Raw genomic sequence first — 19,850 nt, forward strand, 5'->3', positions numbered from 1 at the left:
ATGAAAATAATCAAAATATTTACCATGCTTTCAAGCAAGTTAACTTTCCAAGCCAGCCTGAATAGTGGGTGTGAGGTGTGTCATTAAATTAACATTTAAATTCAGACCATTAATTGTCTATTTCGTAATGTTATACGAACATTACGAAATGCCCCCCCCCCCCCCCCCCCCCCCCCAAATATGTAGGCTATTTACTCAAAGGAATTTATTTTAGCTCTGCTTTTTCCAATTTTTTATATGATTATACTCAGATTATAACAAGAAAACCAATCAGATAAAAGAGTGTTTACATTTTGTACACTGCTATACTTCTACTATGCAAATTAGTAAACACATTATTTTAATTTTGAATGGCGACTATCAACATACACAGATGATTATCATTTGAAGGGTTTTAAAAAATAAATGCTGGATTTGAATTGAGAAACTAAAATTGATTGACTTAGTATTAGTCCTGTGCAAGGTTTGGCACCGTTTTGCATGCCCAAAGAATCACTACACTTTCAGAATCCAGCTATGGATTTTTTTCTCCGCCGTAGGAAAGTTTCTGATAGCTGAAACCCACCGCAATTACAACCAATGACCAATCAAAAGCAAGACGCAAAGGAAAACAAAACCTGTGATTGGTCTAAAACGCTAGTGGTTTCAAGGCGCCCCGCATCGAGGGGCAGTGATTTTGAATGAGGGGTGTGTGGAAACCGACGGCACATTATTGTATGTGCGCCTCACTTGCGCTCAAACCTTCCAGTCAGTGAGTAGCGCGTATACCTAGCGCACACGAGAGCGCGCTCTGCTCGAGAAACCCGACTTAAGTTTTCCAACACGACTCTCTGGAAGGCAGTTTCTAAAGTCACTGGATACACAGGCTTTTACACGCGGGATTTGGAGAGACAGACGGAAAACTCGAAATAACATTCGAAAGATTCTCTCAAAAACCTTGAAGAAGAAAAACTATGCGCTCCTTGTGGATTTAGTTTGGAACTATTTTCGGACTTTTGTCAGGGCTTCCTTCACAAATCCACTCATTTGCTTAACATGATTGCTTTCAGACCACGAGTGTCGTGACAAGAGCTCAAACAAGGAGTTTTTTTTTTTTTTATCATTTACGAACTGGTCACAAAGAAACTTTGACTGTGCACGCGCAGCTTCATTTCTTTCAGAACGAATCAACTGAACAACGGCTTTCCTCAAAATGCAACACTGTTGCGGGATTACTGTATATGTTCTTCTGTTTTTCACCCTGGCCCTGCAGCCGTCCAGCGCTCAGTATCATGGCGAGAAGGGCATCTCCATTCCCGAGCACGGCTTCTGCCAGCCCATATCGATACCTCTCTGTACGGACATCGCCTACAATCAGACCATTATGCCTAACCTTTTGGGTCACACCAACCAGGAGGACGCCGGGTTGGAGGTGCACCAGTTCTACCCCCTGGTGAAAGTACAGTGCTCCATGGACCTGAAGTTCTTCCTCTGCTCCATGTACGCGCCGGTTTGCACTGTGCTCGAGCAAGCCATCCCGCCGTGTCGCTCCCTGTGCGAGCGCGCGAGACAAGGCTGCGAGGCCCTCATGAACAAGTTCGGCTTCCAGTGGCCCGAGCGACTGCGCTGCGAGAACTTCCCGGTCCACGGCGCGGGCGAGATCTGCGTGGGCCAGAACACCTCGGACGCGGGAAGCCCGACCTCAAACCCGACGCCCTACGTGCCAGAACTGATCACACTACAGCCGAGCGTGGTCAGACCCAGCCAGCAATTCACATGCCCGCTGCAGCTCAAAGTGCCCACTTATCTGAAGTACCACTTCATGGGCGAGAAGGACTGCGGGGCGCCATGTGAGCCCACTAGACCCAACGGATTGATGTATTTTAGAGAGGAAGAGGTCAAATTTGGCCGGCTCTGGGTGGGCATTTGGTCCATTTTGTGCTGTGTGAGTACACTCTTCACAGTTCTCACGTACTTAGTGGACATGAGGAGGTTCCGTTACCCGGAGAGGCCCATCATCTTCCTCTCCGGGTGTTACTTCATGGTGGCTGTTGCATACGCAGCTGGCTTTTTCCTTGAAGACAAAGTCGTGTGCATTGACAAATTCAACGACGATGGTTACAAGACCGTTGCGCAGGGGACCAAAAAAGAGGGCTGCACTATCCTCTTCATGATCCTCTATTTCTTCGGCATGGCGAGTTCAATCTGGTGGGTCATTCTGTCCCTCACATGGTTCCTCTCTGCGGGAATGAAGTGGGGTCATGAAGCCATCGAGGCCAACTCTCAGTACTTCCACCTGGCCGCTTGGGCTGTCCCAGCAGTTAAGACCATCACCATCCTCGCCATGGGCCAGGTGGATGGCGACCTCCTCACCGGTGTGTGTTACGTTGGCATCTACAACGTTGACTCGCTGCGTGGCTTCGTCCTGGCACCGCTTTTCGTCTACCTCTTCATCGGCACCTCGTTTCTCCTGGCCGGCTTCGTGTCGCTTTTCCGCATCAGAACCATCATGAAGCACGACGGTACCAAGACGGAGAAGCTGGAGAAGCTGATGGTGCGCATCGGCGTGTTTAGTGTGCTCTACACGGTTCCCGCGACTATCGTGATCGCCTGCTACTTCTACGAGCAGGCTTTCCGAGAGCAATGGGAGAAGACCTGGCACATGCAGACGTGCAAGCGATTCGCCGTCCCTTGCCCGGTCAATAACTTCGCCCCTATGTCTCCAGACTTTACCGTGTTCATGATAAAGTACCTGATGACCATGATCGTAGGAATCACCTCTGGATTTTGGATATGGTCTGGGAAAACTCTGCAGTCGTGGCGCAGGTTTTATAAAAGGCTCAGCAACAGCAACCAAGGCGAGACGACGGTATGAAAAAGAAGCGAGTCTGTGTTTGGTTTTGGTCAGGCTTATGAATGACCATGCAACTTTTCTCTGAGATAAATGTCTCGAGCGGAGACATGACGAACCGTTACGCGAAACGAGACTTGTTGAGTGAGTTTTGTGGACACTACTGTGTGCCTAGACGTTTCCACAGTGGAAGCGGACCATCATGAACAGTGTTATCAGCCTGAGTCTGTTTAACCATTGGGGTTTCTCATGTATGTGAAAAAGACATTTGAGTGTATTTCTGTGTAACACGATATCATTTGCAGATGTGATCTCTGTAGACAGTAGCCTACTGAATGCTTTGCGCAATGCTCACGGTTCTGTACCTGAAATGTTGGAAGTAATTTGCCTTATACACATAACTGGGGACTTGTATGACTTTCGCAGCCCTACGTCGACAATCATGCATACTTCATGGACCGTCAAGTACGCATTAGGATTGGGATTCTTATATGCATGTGTACAGCTGTGAATTTATGCAAGCTCCCTTTAAACGATGTAATGTGTAAATAATCACCCTTTCTCAAAGAATATATGTATTTATGAAAATAATCGTGTTGTTTTTTACTTGGTTTTTAAAATTTGGTAAGAGACCTTTGTATCTGTACAGTTTCGCTGAATAAAACGATTAGATTTTTAACGAACTGACTCATTTTACTCAAAGGTTTTTATTTTTAAAATGATGAAAACAAAGACATGCAGATGTGGAAACCATTCACGGGCTACTCTGTTTAACCTTTAGCATTTATTGTAAGAAAAAAGCCAATATCAGAAAGTGCTCGGAGTATAGCCTTTTTGAAGACTGTTGCACCAAACGTGGTAGGCCTATTATATCTTGACTTTTAAAATGAAAAGCACATGAGACAAAATTATTTTTAATTTAACTACAAAATTAAGTCAGCCTCAAAGATTGAGACCTTCCTACATGGTGATATTCGGTGCATTATTGAACAAATTAAAGTATTGGTATTTAGAGAAACTCCTGCATTACTGAGATGAAGTGTAAGAGCGGTGCTTTAGCGCCATCCACAGGTGACTGATATGTTGTGAACACTTCATCACAAGCTGAGTTTACTTTACAGCAAGTTTTATGAATGAACTACAAAGACAAGTTTCAAGAACGAAACATACTTTATACTTAAGCAACAGTTGATGTTATCATCAACTGTTGCATAATTTATCTCTTGTGCTATTGAAGAGCTTTAATATATTTAAATGCATTGTTTTGTATAACAGTCTTGAAAGAGAGACTTATATTGATAAGAATGTTAATATCACTCTTAAAAAAAGAAAGGTTCCAAAGGAGGGTTTTCGCAGTAATGCCATAGACAAACCATTTTTGGTTCCTAAAAAGAAAGTTTCAGTGAACGGGTTTTAAAATAACTTTTTTTCCTAGTGAGAAGAACATTTAAAAAATCTAAACAATCTTTTTCCCACGAAGACCCTTTTGTCCAATGGAAAGTTTTCATGGATGTTAAAGATTCTTCATGGAAGCTTATGCCAGTAAAGACCCTTTGTTTTTAAGAGTGCACTGCAAAGGAAAAGGAATCACCAAAATATTATATTGGATATTATATTGTGAATAAAATACATTAATGTTACATTTTATTTCAAGAATCACATTCTGTAACAATAATTATGTTGCAAACTCTCTTGAATGCCTAAGCTAGGATGTTCTGCACCTTTAAATATGTTTAAATCTGTTGAGCCCCTCAAATATACCCCTGTTATTTGGATGTGCGAAGTGCCCATATTAACTACAGTATGGCACTCACAAAAGCAACTGATTTGTGATATACACATTAAGTAAAACTCCAAGATCTTTTGTAATTTTAAAGACAGAAGAAAAAAAAGATTTTCCTTATTTTACTATAATCATTATTCTTTTTTTTTTTCAGTGATTTCAATGTTGGTCAAGAGCTCAGCTCAAAGGGTGTTGGCAGGTTAATGTTAAGTATCCTAACATTTTGTCCTCATCAACCTGCATCTGCTCAACTAGGGTTCTGTTCATCGTCACAAAGTATGATCTCACAGAGTAATACAATGATTCACCATGTAACACAAAGCACATGCCCTTGTGGTTGAAGAGGCTAGTGTTGTGGTTCAAAGGCATCCACAGCAGTCTGAAGAAGTCTTTCCTGTGACGCTCAGTTTAAACCTCCAACCTCTTGCAGATCTGAGTATATTGAAGCACAAGAGCTGCTCAAAAGATGCACATGCAGTAAATACTTTACATACTTTACAAAATGGTTCCAAACATTAGTTCAATTTGTTAAACTAACAATGAAAAAAAAACTTTTAAAGTACTATTAATCTCAGTTAATTACAACATTTACGAATACAAATTAATATCAAAAGTTGTTTCTGTTATCAGTTAATGGACCTGAGCTATGAACTAACATTTGTATTTGTAACATTAACAAATATTAATAATTACTGTAATAAATATGTTGTTCATTGTTAGTTAATGTTAGCTAATGCATTAACTAACGTTAACTAATGGGACCTTAAGTGTTACTCAATGCACTGTTCCCAAAACGTGTTTATTAGTGCCGACACAATAAGTTGCTGCCTTAAATATTTATGTACAATAAACTTGGTTGTTTAAATCATTTCAACTGAAATTGCATTAAAATGACTTAAAAAAATGAGTTAATTATAATTTTGCTCAACTTTGTTCAAAATTGCTTAACTTATTTTGACCATAAAGCAATGTAAAACATAATTCTGTATGTTGTCAAAACGTATTGATCATATCATTTTTTTACAGTGTACTGTCATACAATATATCTTATTTTGCCTTGTGCTTTTGTGGCCAAACTGTCACGTATATCCTAGTGCTATTTTAGTATCAATGAGATACTATTTTATTTTTTTATTCATATTTTTTTTTTTTTTTTTTTTTTAATTTGTCAAAATGTTAGTAATTGTGTTGTGTTTTTGTCATTTTTATAAGTTTTAGTTTTTTAAAAAAAATATGTCTATATTTATTTACAGTTTTAGCTATTTTAGTACATCAAGTTAAACTAAATGAAAATGAGAAATGTTAGTCTTGGCAACTGGCTAAAATATATATATATATATATATATATATATATATATTTTAATATTTGATTTGATTTCAGTTAACATTTATTTTATTTCAAGCAACAAAATGTTTTTTTATGGTTTGGTTACACTTTATTTTACAGTATTTGTACATACAGTATTTACCCAAGAAAGGACTGGTAATAGGGTAACTACAGGTTAAGGTTAGGTTAAGGGATAGGTTCAGGGTTAGTCACTGTAAAAAAAATATATTGTTGGTTTAACTTAAAAAAAGTAAGTTACCTGGTTGCCTTAAAATTTTGAGTCCATTGAAATGATAAATTTGAGTTAATACAACAATGTAGATTGACTTAATCAACAGAAACTCAAAATCTGAATCACATTAATCATCTAAGCTGATTTGACTAAAATAAAAAGTTGCGATAACAAATCATGAAAATAAACGTTTACAGTTTAGTTATAACCCAGTTATTGTATTAAGTACATAATATGTATGCGGAACATGACTGTAAAATAAAGTGCTATGATTTTAATTTTAGTTTCAGTTAACTAACCCTGCAGTAGCTCTTAAGGACATCCTGCAGGTCTTTTAGTTGTACGCTTTAACAATTCCCCCTGTCTGTTTGATTGATGAAGGGGTTTTATGTGAAGGAAGGAAAGGTCTATCTCATGGCACAGTCAATAACACTAGGGATGGGCTGTACTGGGCATATGACAGGACGTGCCTGTCAAGTTACTTACAAAAAGCTGTGAGCGGTTATCTTCCTTTTGTTTGTATTTTAGGATGGGTTTAGCAAAGGTAGTCAGAGTTGCTGGGCTGACCAGGAGGGGGTAAGAAGTGCTTGGTTGCAACCAAGGAAACAAGAAAACAGTGCTCTGCCGAGGAGCTGTGGAGAGCCTAGCAACACCAAAGCTCAGCAAACACAGACATTCGTAACATGGGGCGAAATGATTCTTAGTATGTAAAAGCAGCTGCGGAGATGCTGAACAAACACGCAAATGCATTCTGAGGTAAAGAGAAATGGTCGCTGAAGAGAGGGGTGCTGCTGGGCCACAAACTGAGGTACGAGAAACAAAAAACAGTGTTGAACAACTGTGAAAATCGCTGACTTTTGACTTTCTATGAAACCTAATTATATCAATAAGTTATATGACAACCTATGTTTTTACATTGCTTTATTTTCAACTTTTTTATATAAGTTATATTTAACTCATTATTTTAAGTCTAATGTAATTTAAGTTGAAATGACTTAAACGTCCAAGTTGACTGTACTTAAAAATTGAAGGCAGCAACTTTTTTTTTAACAGTGATACAATTGCTATATTTAATAACAAGATTACAAATTAAAAAGGCCTTTGTGATTTTAAAAACTTGTACATGTACTTTTTCAGCATTTATTCAAAGAACATTATCAGCGTCACAATGAAAGATTTTGTCCTGTCATTGCTGAGTCGCGGGTACGGCCAAATTGTGCCCGATGAAGATGGTAATGATGGAAGACTGGAGGTCTGTTTTGAACCAGAGGTAAATGTTTCTTACATATGTGCAGTTTCAATGAGTACGCAGTCGAACAGTCAATAGAAACATGATCTTTTCCTAACTAGGACTACTTCAACTGGAAATCTCAGCCTTCCATGCTGCGTCTTACGAGCAGTGGCCGTTTTTTTGGAGGCCTAGAGCCGGCGCCACCTAAGACCTACAGTACAAGGAGAGGCCCTCTTATTCTGTATTCAGAAGATCTCGCACTGGCATACCGCTCTGGCCAGGTTACCAGGAAGAGAAAGGCTCCTAGCTGTCTGAAACAGGAAGTTGAGAAGCAGCTGCACACACTGCAAGACCTGACTGGAGCAATTTTGGCCTTTGGAAAAAAGAAGGTAAATTTGTGAAATAGAAGAAAGAATAACACTATTCCCCTTCACTGTAAAACATTTGCCTTAAAATGCCTTAAAAACATGAGTAAACTCAACTAAACATGAAGATATCCTTTGTTTCAACTCACAAATAGTCGAAACAATGGATTCTTTTTTTCATTTTTGAAAACGTATAGATTTGAGTTCAAAATCCAAAACTTGTCATGACAGTTGGAGTAAATTTGACTTGTAGTTTTTTTAAAGTGTACCGTCTCCCCCAAGTGTAAAATATATATATATAAAAAAATATACTTGTAAAAGTATGCACATTCAATGCAATTAAGCAAACTTCTTTTTCACAAGGGTAACTATAAAAAATAAAATCCATTTCAATCAATTTAATTGTATTTAGTGGGTGTTACACACAATAATGTTAATGCTGTTTGCAGAGGTCATGTATTTCTGGAAACATCACTGTTCCGGATATAAAGATTTAATGGTGAAGTTTAAAAAACATTAGATACTGAAAAGGCAGCTGAACCGAACAGTCGTCTGATTAATGGACCAGGTTACACACACGTACATGACCAAGTACTGCATGAAACAGTTCGTTATCTGTCAGATTTCTTCAGTTAAGAGGCCCAGATCTACTACAAATGGACTATTGTGCAGCTCTGCCTGAAGTTGCCTCCTGATTGCCAGAGAGCAAGAAAGGTGGGACATAAACTTGAAGGACGGGCCAGTACACAGTAAATCTTCCAAAATTTTACTGCCCAGAAAAGTTGAAACTCAGGTTCAGGTCAGGGTGACAGACTCTGTGGTAGTATTAGTTTACCGGCCCTCATTGGCGAACCGCTACTCTGGCCAGAGAGGTAACACCATCCTGAAGTCAACTAGGTGAAATGTGGTATGTTCATTTTACATTTCACTTCATAATCTTTCACTGAGCGCTTAAAACTGCACCTGGACAGGGGAGATAACACTGCCGTCAGTATGCGACACACACAGTCACACACACACGGTCAGTCCTCAAGGTGTCTTCAATTTCCACACATTCCAGGTCAATCAAACTGGTGATTTACCCATAATGCGCCATTTGACCTCTGTGAGATGTGAGCTGCAAATCTTAATAAAGGTGTCCTGAGGGATTTTACAAAAGCACACAGTCCACAATCCATCCAATTCCCGTCCACCACAATCTGCTAATGGTCCACAGCCCTTGACTGTTCCCTCATTATATGCCCATTAATCCGTCCTCTCTCTGCGACCCCCGAAAATCATCTGTCGATGCGGAAGGATATCAAAAGAATCACCAAATCAGGTGTGCATCTTGAATGAGAAACGTAAACTCCATGGTGGCTTCCGTTTCACAATGTCCATCTTCTATCATCCAAACATAAACCCGCATGAACCGTCTGAAGAGAAACTGTGATCAGCAGGAAAAGAGGAACTTCAATGACACCGACAAATTGCTGCAGTATGTGACCGAAATGGCACTCTCTCGGGGCAAAAGGGGAATGATCCAGGTGATGAGAGCTGAATACAGTAATCAGTGTGTTTACCTCATAGACATGAGGGTTTGGACAGGGATTTGGAGGGGATCCAGGAAGAAGGGTCTTCGGTGTGGGTGGCCTGTGTGAAGTCTCGATCTGTCACGTTCAACTGCAGCAGAATGAAAACAACACAGGTGTGCTCCAGAGACTCAAAAATGGCCGCCATAGTCATCTTCAGCAAAGCCGAATTCAAACAGATAATTTACATAATTATAAACATAACACCAGTTATTTTTAACAAATCTAAATGGGGGGTGGGGAAACTAAACTGAAAAGACAAATAGAAAACAATTTTAAAAACTAAATTAAAGATGGCATGAAACAGAAGTCTTTTCTTCCCTATATGGGAAAAAGAAAAAAAAATGTAACGCCAGTAAACACGCATCAGAGAAAAGAAGAGATATCCCTACAAGAGGGAGGGGAAGATATTTTGTTTACGAGCGGCGAGCGCACATGAATAATAAACAAAGATGTGCATGGAAAAATAATTTATAATAAAAAAGGCAATATTCCATTTTGATTTCATGGGAACTGATTTCAAAGCATTGATGTCTAGCACCTGGTATCTCTTTATTATTGTTAAATGTTCAACCGAGGAGATCAAAACATCTCAGTTCTTTTATATTCTTTTGAAAAAATTGCATTTGCTTCCAAAAGAATTCCAGTGTGACTTCCAGCTTCACATTTTCATTTTCCACTGACGTTTAATACAAATAGGAGGAACCTTGAAAATAAGTGAACCTTGAAAGAAGGTGAACATCATGTTTGAGTGGTTTCAAAAGAGATAGTTAGAGATAATGTGGAACAGTTCCATGTTTTTGTAGAGGCCTAAGAAATCAGGAAGATGTGAAAATCAAACATGTTCTTTTTATATGATTCTTTGTTTCTTTTAGGCAAAAGTTGGATCTTTTGCTGGTGTAACGCACCGCTTATTGCCAGATACTAAACATGCTACACAGAACATCCAGAGAAGAAGAGAAGAGAACTATAATCTAAACCAGGTTAAAGGTGAGGATCTTTAAACACTTAAACACTATGGTCAACCTTTTAAAATATTTAATAGGCTAAGAATTTGTATTTATTTATTCACAGACAGGTTTATAGAATAAAGGGTAAAAATGCTTTTACATTATTGTTCATGTTACATTTAACGTAATTTATAATAATTCATTAATTAAAAAAAACACAATTAATATATCATAAAAACTGTCCATATGACTCATGTGCTATATTCCAATTCTATTGAAACAACGCAATAGCTTTTTGTGAGAAACAGAATATTTTACATTTAAATCTTGACATAATCAAAAATTTCTTTGATTCTTTGTTTTAATTTTGGAACATGACACATCCAGTCCTTATTCACTTTCATTATATAAAAAACAGTGGCCCAATTAAAATAATAATACTTTTTTTTAATAATCACTTTTTTTGTTAAATGGAAGAAAGCAAGTCATTTGACAACATAATTTGTTTGTTTGTTTGCATGTACACTACTGTTCAAAATTTGGGGTAAGATTAAAAAAATTAAAAAGAAAAGAAATAGATTTGTACTTGTATTAAGCAATGACACATTAAATTGTGACAGTAAAGACATTTATATAATCTACTCATGTTGTTTTAATAAAATAAATGATTTGTTTTCTATTCATCAATGCTAAAGACATTTTGTTATCATTATTTCCACAAAAATGTTAATTAGACATGTTTCTTGAGCAGCAGATCAGCATATATTATTATGTTTTCTGAAGGATCATGTGACTGAAGACTAGAGTAATGATGCTGAACATTCAGCTTTCATTAAATGTAGGCTACGCTACACTATGTAACTTTTTTTGTTCAAAATTAACAAAATTGAAATAATGAGTAAATACATCACTTACAAAAAGTATTTTTGTCTTACCCTGATTCACTATGCTAAGTGTTTATAATACTCACTCACCCCTGCGTGTCTCGTCAAAAAGGCTACTTTGACGTGTATGTTGGTGTGGGATTGACATTGTCACAACTAGCGAGAAAGGTTCACATGAAGCATGCTAAATCTCCAACCTTTGAGGAATCACCACGCTGAACAGAGGAGAGTCTGCTGGCAAAAAGAGAACGCGAAAAGGCTTGTTATAAAATGAGAATCAACACTGGCTTGACTTGACTTGAGATTGAGATTTGAAATGTTGTAAAAGCGACAGTCATGATTATGACAGTCACAATTAATGGTGTTTTTATTACTCAACGGGTGATTTTATTGAACAGATAAATGGCCACATGTAGCACTCTAACAGAGTTCATTGTAAAGCATTATTTATTGTGAAGGGTCATTATGGTTGTTATAGCGCTGTGCTGGAATTGAATTTCAAGGAAGTACCGTGTCTATAGGTAAAGCTACAGTAACGTCTTCAGCTAGTCAGCTTGATATCCTTTCCATCTAAACTGGTTATACCTCTTAAACCTATTGTGAAAGTTTTATGAGCAGTATGTATAATAACCATATTCATCAGCACAGTCACTCGCCGAAGCACAACCAAAACAATGTTCGGTAACACTTTACAATAAGGTTTATTAGTTAACATTAGTTAATGTAGGCTATTAATTAACATGAAACATGATCAATACATTTGTTACTGTATTTATTTTATTTTTTTAACGTTAGAAATACAGCTGTTCATTGTTTGTTCATGTTAGTTCACAGTGCATTAACTAATGGTAACTAATACCACTTTTGATTTTAGTAATGTATTAGTAAATGTAAAATTAACATTAACAAATAAATGCTGTAGAAGTGGTTCATTAATAGTTCATGTTAACTAATGTAGTTAACTAATGTTAACTAATGAACCTTATTGTAAAGTGTTATCCAATGTTCTTCCGCAAATGCATGCAGTTTTTTTTTACTGCTGCAAGAGGGTCAACAGTTACATAGAGTACCTTTACATTTTTAAACATTAAAAAAACATTAAAATACAAAACCGTTATTTTAAATTTCAATAATATTTCACAATACTGTTTTTATTCTATTTTTGATCAAGTAAATGCAGTCTTGTTGAGCATAAGAGACTTCTTTAAAGAACATTACACAGTATCTTACCAACCATTTGGATGGTAGTTACATCCCATATCTATCATAAAATTATAAATCTCATTGTGTTTCAGGAGAAAAAGCTGCACAGGTCAGATACCAGCCACATTTCCTCTGTTCCCCTCGACCCAAAAGGGCCACCCTTGGCCCTCTGCCCCCCATAACGGAGGGTTTGGTACATGTACAAATCCATGAGGAAACTCATGCTGCACCAGGTATAGTTCATGAAATCTAACACTGACAATAACGATCAGATAAACGTTGACTATTCAAAAACAGTTCTTGATTAGATCAATAACATCCTGTACAGGACAGCAATGCCAGTGAACAAACAAAAAAATATTTGTTGCCAGTGTTTAGTTAAAGTCAATTCAGAAAGTGAATGTTTACATCTTTGGGATCTTTAACACATATCAGATACCTGCCTCTGAATGTGCTCCATTCATTTTGGGACTTAAAAGCTTTTAGTTTGGATTTTACGTTCCCATTGCCAAAAGGAAGTAAAAAGTGATTCCTAAAATGTAAACCATTTTGATTAGCTTCTGCTCGCTGTGAAACTTAAAGGGATACTTCAGGATTTAGCATTAAGCTTTGTATTAGTAGAAAACCTGTAGTATTTTCGAATAACCATGCTTTCCACCCTCATATCCCCCTGAGACGAGAGATTTATGTATTTTTTGTCTGGAAAAAAATCCTCCGATGACGCAAAAATCGTCATTTTGCGTCATCGGAGGATTTTTTTGGCCAGAGGCTAAAGACTACAGTCAGTAGTAGGGGCTGTCCCGCATGTTTTCAACCCGCCCATAGAGGGTGGGATCTCACTCACAGAATGTACACATAGTGTCAGCCATCTTTTTTTGGAAGCTAAGCTAGCAGGCTCTTGTTCTGTGGAGAAAGCTGAGTAGTAGGGGTTACCATCCTCTTTTTCCCGGACATGTCCGGCCGTCGATGTCCGGGATTCAGCTTTTGCTTTCTGCAGTCGCCATTCATTGTTTACATGCACACCTTTTGTTTCAATCTAACTGAATTCATTCCGATTGGTGAATCTGAATGTAGTGTTTACATGAACGCTAAACAAGTGATCGTTTGATGTGCGTTTTAACATTGCTAATAAAATTCCCGCTCCTCCGTGAGAGATACGAGACCGGTGCGTCTCACAGGTGTCGGCCGCTCATCGGTAATCACGCCACCGGCCTCGCGCCGTTCTCCCGCGGCCCTAGCCTGGTCCTGCTCGCCACAGTAAACATGATGAATGGCGACTGTAGAACGCAAAAGCCGAATCCCGGACATTTTGGGCGATCTCGAAACACATTTTCGGGCAGACTCATCACGGAGACTCACTAGTAGCCTAGACTTGTTGTTTAACTACTGCGCTCTGTTACCGGTAGGCATGGCCTCCTAGGGCAGCAAAGCAAGTGCATTCTGGGAGTTGTTGTCTTTCATCCACATAAGCCAAAAATACATTTTCTGTCTTTTCTCGGTCTAGAAAGCTCCAAATTCAAAAATAATTTCACATTTCTTCTACATAAATGACCCATTTTAAATACACATTCATCTTTCCAGAGGTGAAGTATCCCTTTAATTGGATACAGAGAATAACGGTTTCGCTTTAACCTAATGTCAAAATCAATCTTGATTCCAGATGAACAAATGACCTTTAAGACTAAAGTACAGAAAGATGAACTGAGAGAGAAGCCGAAAGAAAGAAAAGGACAGGATAGGAGTCTCAGGATAGCGGTCGACACATGGAGAGCTCAGATGAGTCCGATCCCTGAGACAGAACCTGCACATCAGACTGAAGATAAAACAGTGAGTCCAATAACCAGATTAATCTTCTTTAGTACATGTTGCTCTGGCTCTTTTCGTCTGTTTCCCAACAGTGACCTGAAATTCCCTCTAACCAGACACTTGGAAAGGTCTACTCATTAATAAACATCTGATCTTTAACATCGTCTGATTTCATTTTCTTGGTTAATCTCTGTCACTGATGTAATATACTGTTGTTTATGTGAAGTATTTGGCTTTTGAACCTTTACAATGAAAAACGGAGACCAGAAATGCTAAGGTGAAGTACTGTACATGTGAATTTGATCAAATGTCTAAATGATTTCCACTTTTTAGTCCATGTGTTTTTCCAAACTACATGACCATAACTTCAAAACTTAGCTAAAGAGCTTTTCATTATTTTGCTTTGACATATACCAGATACTCCCACATCTTATCGACCATCTGAAGGATCTAAACGGCCGTGGGAAGCGCACTCGGATGGAGAGTGGAAATGGTGTTGCAGAGACGGGCCCTCTAAGGTCAGTGTATGTGGATTCGTCTTTGGAATACAGCCCACTCTCACGGGTCAACTACTACGGTGGACACATGGAGGGATCCCGCCAGAGTAAGACAAGAACTACATCAGTATTTAGCGGACCATTTAAAGTCCATAAAATACACATATGACATCCAGATACAAGCCTGAAGTCATCATTTTGATAAGTATGTTCTGCAAAATGTTCTGTTTGCTTTAGTTAGACATTGTGGGGGTGAAACTCACGAGAGGAGAGTGAATATAGAAACAGATCCCAGCTTCACCGTCTTCCACTTACCACCCATTAACCAGAGCCCGCTGGTCAACTCAGACTCTGACATTACTTCAACAATGGTAAGAATTCGGTATTTGGTAATTACATTGCAAGAAATGGCTGAAGATACATTTATCTCAACCATTACCCTAAACCAATGCACTTCTTATAAACAAAATATCAAACCTAAAAAAAAAATCTTTTTAAATCTCCCTATTGTTCTCTATTTTTCTGCATGTTAACTTCTGTGATGTTAACTTTTTGTTAACTTCTTGACAAAACTCGTCAAACATTTTCAAAAGAGAAAACACCTAATATTACTGAAATATGTATTGTAAGAACACCTGAGGCTCTTATTCAAGCGCAAACCTCAAAATGACTCTTTACTATAAATAAACCTAAAAAAATGGTCTCCTTGTTCTCTCTTTTCTGTACTTTTCTGCATTTTAACATCTGCTCTAGCTTCTGTTCTACTCTGAATTACTCTTCCACAAGAGGATATGGATATTATAAATTGCTTATCATTTTCCGCATTTGTAATTCACTACATTTTTTAATGCTAATATTGTGAAGTATTATTACAAATTAAAATAAATGTTTTCTTTTTGAATAGGTTTTAAAATGCTGAATTTTCAGCATCATTACTCCAGTGTTCAGTATCACATGATCCTTCAAATTCATTCTAATATGCTGATTTTTTGCTCGTTTTGTATTATTATTAATGTTCTGCTGCTTATTATTTTTGTGGGTATGGTGATATAGTAATATAATTGTTTTTGTATACATTTTTTATTTAATTTGGATTTAATTGCTAAATAAATGCATTAAAAAAACCTTCTGACCCCAAACGGTTCTGAAACATCCAAAAACAATACCATTGTCTTTTATAAATTCACCATATCTTCTGAAAATGACGTAAGTGCATACAAATGATGTAATTCTTTTGGAATTGTCTTGAAGAATAAACCGGAAATAACAGATAAAAAAAGGAGCTGTGAGAATTTACCCCAACGAGAACTACACATACATCTCCCTGGCATCAAAGTGGGAACTACACATGAAAAGGCCTCAGAGAGCCGCGTCCACAGGAACGTGCTGCTGCTTTTCCCTGCACAAACAGAACATACAGACACCCATCAGCCGGATGGTATGCAACATCACATTGTACACTTTTACCAACAAGGACATTTGCAGAATTGATTAGTTTATTATACCACATTTTACCATTCTTTCTTTATTGCGCCTTAGATGACCTTCATAGGACCCCTGTTCAGGAGCGTAAGCCATATGGTGATCTGCATGCTGAGGGGCTCGGCCAAAGAGGACAGGACCCTCTCTCTGACAGCAAGTGCAGGATTACAGAGATGGACCTCGGGCACATCATGTGGTCTGACGATCTAGAAAAGGGAGGTAGTGATATATTTATTTCTTTTTTTTAGATTTTACACAGTGTGGCTGCTGATATGATTCACAACATATATGGTGAAAGAAATACAACAAAAACAATCCATTATAGCAAGATTGTTTTTTGTGATATGATCTTTTAAAGTGTCAACCTGCCCAGTGCTGTACAACTGAAGCATTACCTGACAAATTCAAAAAGTGGTGCTGCAATTCAATTCAAACTCAAAAACTTGTCAAACATTTTCAAAAGATAATATTACTGAAATACATATTGTAAGAACACCTGGGCGCAGAACTCAAAATGACTCATCCTGAAAGTCAACAGCACTGCGGTATTGAAAACAGGTCAAGTGATGAAAAAATATAAGAACACTGCCAAGACTGTGAGTCTGGAATCATGTGATCCTGCTTGCATTTTATAATAACAGTTATGAATATGGTTTGAATGTACTTTCGAGGTAATTGTTACATTTAAAAATTAAATTCAGTATTGAGGTGTACTGGCCTGTCTCACTCATGCATTACTAATGTTAATTTATATAGCACATAAAATGTTAGTCACCATGAAATCATTATTTTTTTAATGGAATATTTCAGTATTTATTATAAATGACTTAGGGTTAGGGTTAGGCCATACACTTTATTTATTTCTTTTTTAAATGCATGTTCACTCGAAATCTTTAATCAAAACAACTACCCCTCCCTCTTGCAGTAACATCTCTTCTCTTCTCTGATGATGCGTGTTTACTGGCGCGAGGGCGGAACAACCTGTCACTCACATGACATCACAGCACTAGCAAACCACAGCCATCCAATCAATTCCCAATGGACAAAATCAAGTCCCGCCTTAAATTGTTTCTTGTTCGAAAAGCCGTTTCACTCTGATAAACATCACAATAGCGAAGAAAAGATGTATTCAAAAACCTAATGCATATTCACGAGTTAAACCTTAATCTCTTTCTCATTTTTAACCATCTAATTTTTCATGCTGCTGACCGCCTTTCCTCTTCTCATTAGTTCACACATACTATCCTCATCCAGAGCTTAAATAAGCTGTACGCTCCAAGCTTGCAGTGGCTCATACAGTGATGTCGTGCTGGTAGAGCAAAGACCCCCACTGAGGGCCGAGCACCTCTTCATGTGTGGCTCGGCTAGTGCTTGGCTGCAGCTAAACGAAGTCTTTAGACAGGCAGAGCAGTGGGGAGTGAGGACAGGGGTTGGTGGGAGATCTCAGGGGCTGATACGGTAAATAACAACACAGAGGCTAAGGTTCAGTTGTCCACTAGCGCTCTGAGACCCATGCAAAACAAGCCTCTATGAGAATTTCTGAGCATTTCTGGTTCAGTCTGAAGTGAATTCTTTTCCTTTAATTCCCTCAGATCAACATCCCCCCCTTGGTCCATTGCCACCCCTGGTGGGCCGGAGGGGTCCTGGTAAACAGAGCTCCATGGCTGTGTACAGACAGAACCTACATGACCCTGCAGACACAACAGAAGCACAGACAGGAAACACTAGAGGCTGTCTTCCTCCGGAGCTCAGAGGTAGCCGGATGCTTCATAAAGACTGTTAAAGACGGTTCAAAACAAGTTACAAGAAAAGCAGGCCAATTTTTAGCTGGGCACTCTGTCTAGAGTCTAGGGTATACCCGGCCTGGTGACAAGCAGGTCAAGGGTTAATCCTTCATAAAGTAAAAAACAAAAACAATATCATATTTATTATATTGTAAAATATTTAATAAATAAATATATATTATAGATATATTTGTATAGTTAGATTTGACCATAATATAGTTTTATAGTATAATATAGTCTTTCTTTGAGTCTATACAATGGGAAAAAATATATATATAGCCTATATTAAATGTATAATATTTAATAACTAAATGCAGTTGCATTAAAGATATATTTTTATAGTTTCATTTTACCATTGCATAGACATTTTGAGTGTATATAATTATCGTATAAACTCAATATATACATATATATAATACATACAATAAATTAATAAATAAATGTTTACATACTATTACAATATATAATATTTTATAAATAAATATAATATTAATATTAGTATAGTTAAATTTAATCAGTACATAGATTTTCTTTGAGTTTAAACAATTAGTGTACTTGCTCAAATTACTGTACGAGTCTATATCAATATAATGGTAAAATGTTAATTTACAAAATATATTTATAATATAAATATAAAGGATTGCTTTAGAAAGATGTTTGCTTCTAAAGATGTGCATGCTAAAAACTTTTTTATTTAGATGCTTTTGATTCGTCAATAGTGTGCATTTCAGCAAATACTCAAACATACAAAAATGTACGTGTAAACATTACGTTAAATGCCGAATAGTGAGATAATGCTGATATTAAATATGAAAATACCATTTGACAACATATTTCTGTGACACATTGTTTGATATGTCTAATGCAATGACATGTACTGTATACATTTGTACATGTGGCCCAAGTGTCCGAATTCATCTTGGAGCCCCTCGAGCAACCTCAACTTTTTTCTTTAGGTTTGTCAAGTCTGTCTGTTTGAATCTGTGTGTTTTCAGAATGGGAGGGAGGCAAAGCATTGGGCACCTTAATAATGGGTCCTGATGGTGAAATCATACGCTTGTCTCTCTGGGATCCCGCAGTTGACACCGAGGACCACCCAATAAAGGGTGATGTCACACAAGGTCACGGTAATCGAGGCTTTACTTGGTTTTATATTGTGCTCAACCAAATAAACACAGAACACAGTAATGTCTATACTGGCTTTTGCTCGCATTGGGCTCTTAAAGAAAAGGGAAAAGAAACGCATTAAAATGTTCACAAGATGAAATTTTCAACGACGTGTGTTATTAGTTATTATGTTGTAAATGTAACTTGTTGTCAGGGGAGTCTGTGTTAGTATATTACAAGGACAGAGTAGGTGCTGGGTAAGAGATCAGGTCAAATAAAGGTACTCTGAAGGGGAAACACAGCAGACAAAACAAAAATAGAGAGCAGAGGAGGTCCGTTACAGACAGAGATGATGTTAACATGAAGAATGTACCTCTTTGTTTCCAGTTCTTAAGGTTGTGACTTCTGAGGGAGATTTGAAACAGCCTTGGACTATCATTATACAGGACCACACCACAGATGAAGGTTAGAGTTTCCTATCCAAAGCACAGGAAAAATGTACTCTGTGCAGATTTATTATCGAATATGGTTAATATGAAACGATATTCAATTACACTATTCACATGTTTGAGTTTGGTAAGATTTTTTAAAATGTTTTGGAAAGAAGTATCTTATGCTCACCAATGCTGCATTTATTTGTAAAAAAAAAAAAAAAAAAAAAAAAAAAAAAGAGAAAACCTTATACACTTTAGAATAGCTGTTTTCTGTTTTAATTATATTTTAAAACGCAACTTATTCCTGTGATGTAAAGCTGAATTTTCAGCATCATTACATAAGTGTCACATGATCCTTCAGAAA

At 37.6% G+C, this 19,850-nt stretch overlaps 2 protein-coding genes across 2 annotated transcripts; both read left to right on the forward strand.

The window, feature by feature from the left end:
* Positions 1-1,104: 1,104 nt before the first annotated feature.
* On the forward strand, positions 1,105-3,509 carry fzd7a (frizzled class receptor 7a). The gene has a single exon (XM_056251706.1). It carries the CDS (start codon positions 1,193-1,195, stop codon positions 2,852-2,854), a length of 1,662 nt encoding a protein of 553 aa, XP_056107681.1. The 5' UTR covers positions 1,105-1,192; the 3' UTR covers positions 2,855-3,509.
* Positions 3,510-7,312: 3,803 nt separating this feature from the next.
* Positions 7,313-19,522, forward strand: LOC130085780 (uncharacterized). Its single transcript, XM_056251740.1, has 12 exons — positions 7,313-7,442; positions 7,523-7,792; positions 10,215-10,329; positions 12,469-12,609; positions 14,037-14,203; positions 14,600-14,786; positions 14,917-15,050; positions 15,931-16,117; positions 16,219-16,380; positions 17,754-17,915; positions 18,941-19,072; positions 19,440-19,522. Exons 1-12 carry the CDS (start codon positions 7,341-7,343, stop codon positions 19,520-19,522), a joined length of 1,842 nt encoding a protein of 613 aa, XP_056107715.1. The 5' UTR covers positions 7,313-7,340.
* The last annotated feature ends 328 nt before the right edge of the window (positions 19,523-19,850 follow it).

Source organism: Rhinichthys klamathensis, unplaced genomic scaffold, assembly GCF_029890125.1.
Source record: "Rhinichthys klamathensis goyatoka isolate OS25496 unplaced genomic scaffold, OSU_Roscu_1.1 h1tg000088l_1, whole genome shotgun sequence".
Classification (NCBI taxonomy): Eukaryota; Metazoa; Chordata; class Actinopteri; order Cypriniformes; family Leuciscidae; genus Rhinichthys; species Rhinichthys klamathensis.

Bases quoted from the DNA above. Each gene is read 5' to 3' on its own strand.
- fzd7a (XM_056251706.1), top strand. From the start codon at position 1,193: ATGCAACACTGTTGCGGGATTACTGTATATGTTCTTCTGTTTTTCACC.
- LOC130085780 (XM_056251740.1), top strand. From the start codon at position 7,341: ATGAAAGATTTTGTCCTGTCATTGCTGAGTCGCGGGTACGGCCAAATT. The intron at 7,793-10,214 runs GTAAATTTGTGA...TGTTTCTTTTAG, and splicing joins TGGCCTTTGGAAAAAAGAAG to GCAAAAGTTGGATCTTTTGC. The intron at 19,073-19,439 runs GTAATCGAGGCT...CTTTGTTTCCAG, and splicing joins TGATGTCACACAAGGTCACG to TTCTTAAGGTTGTGACTTCT.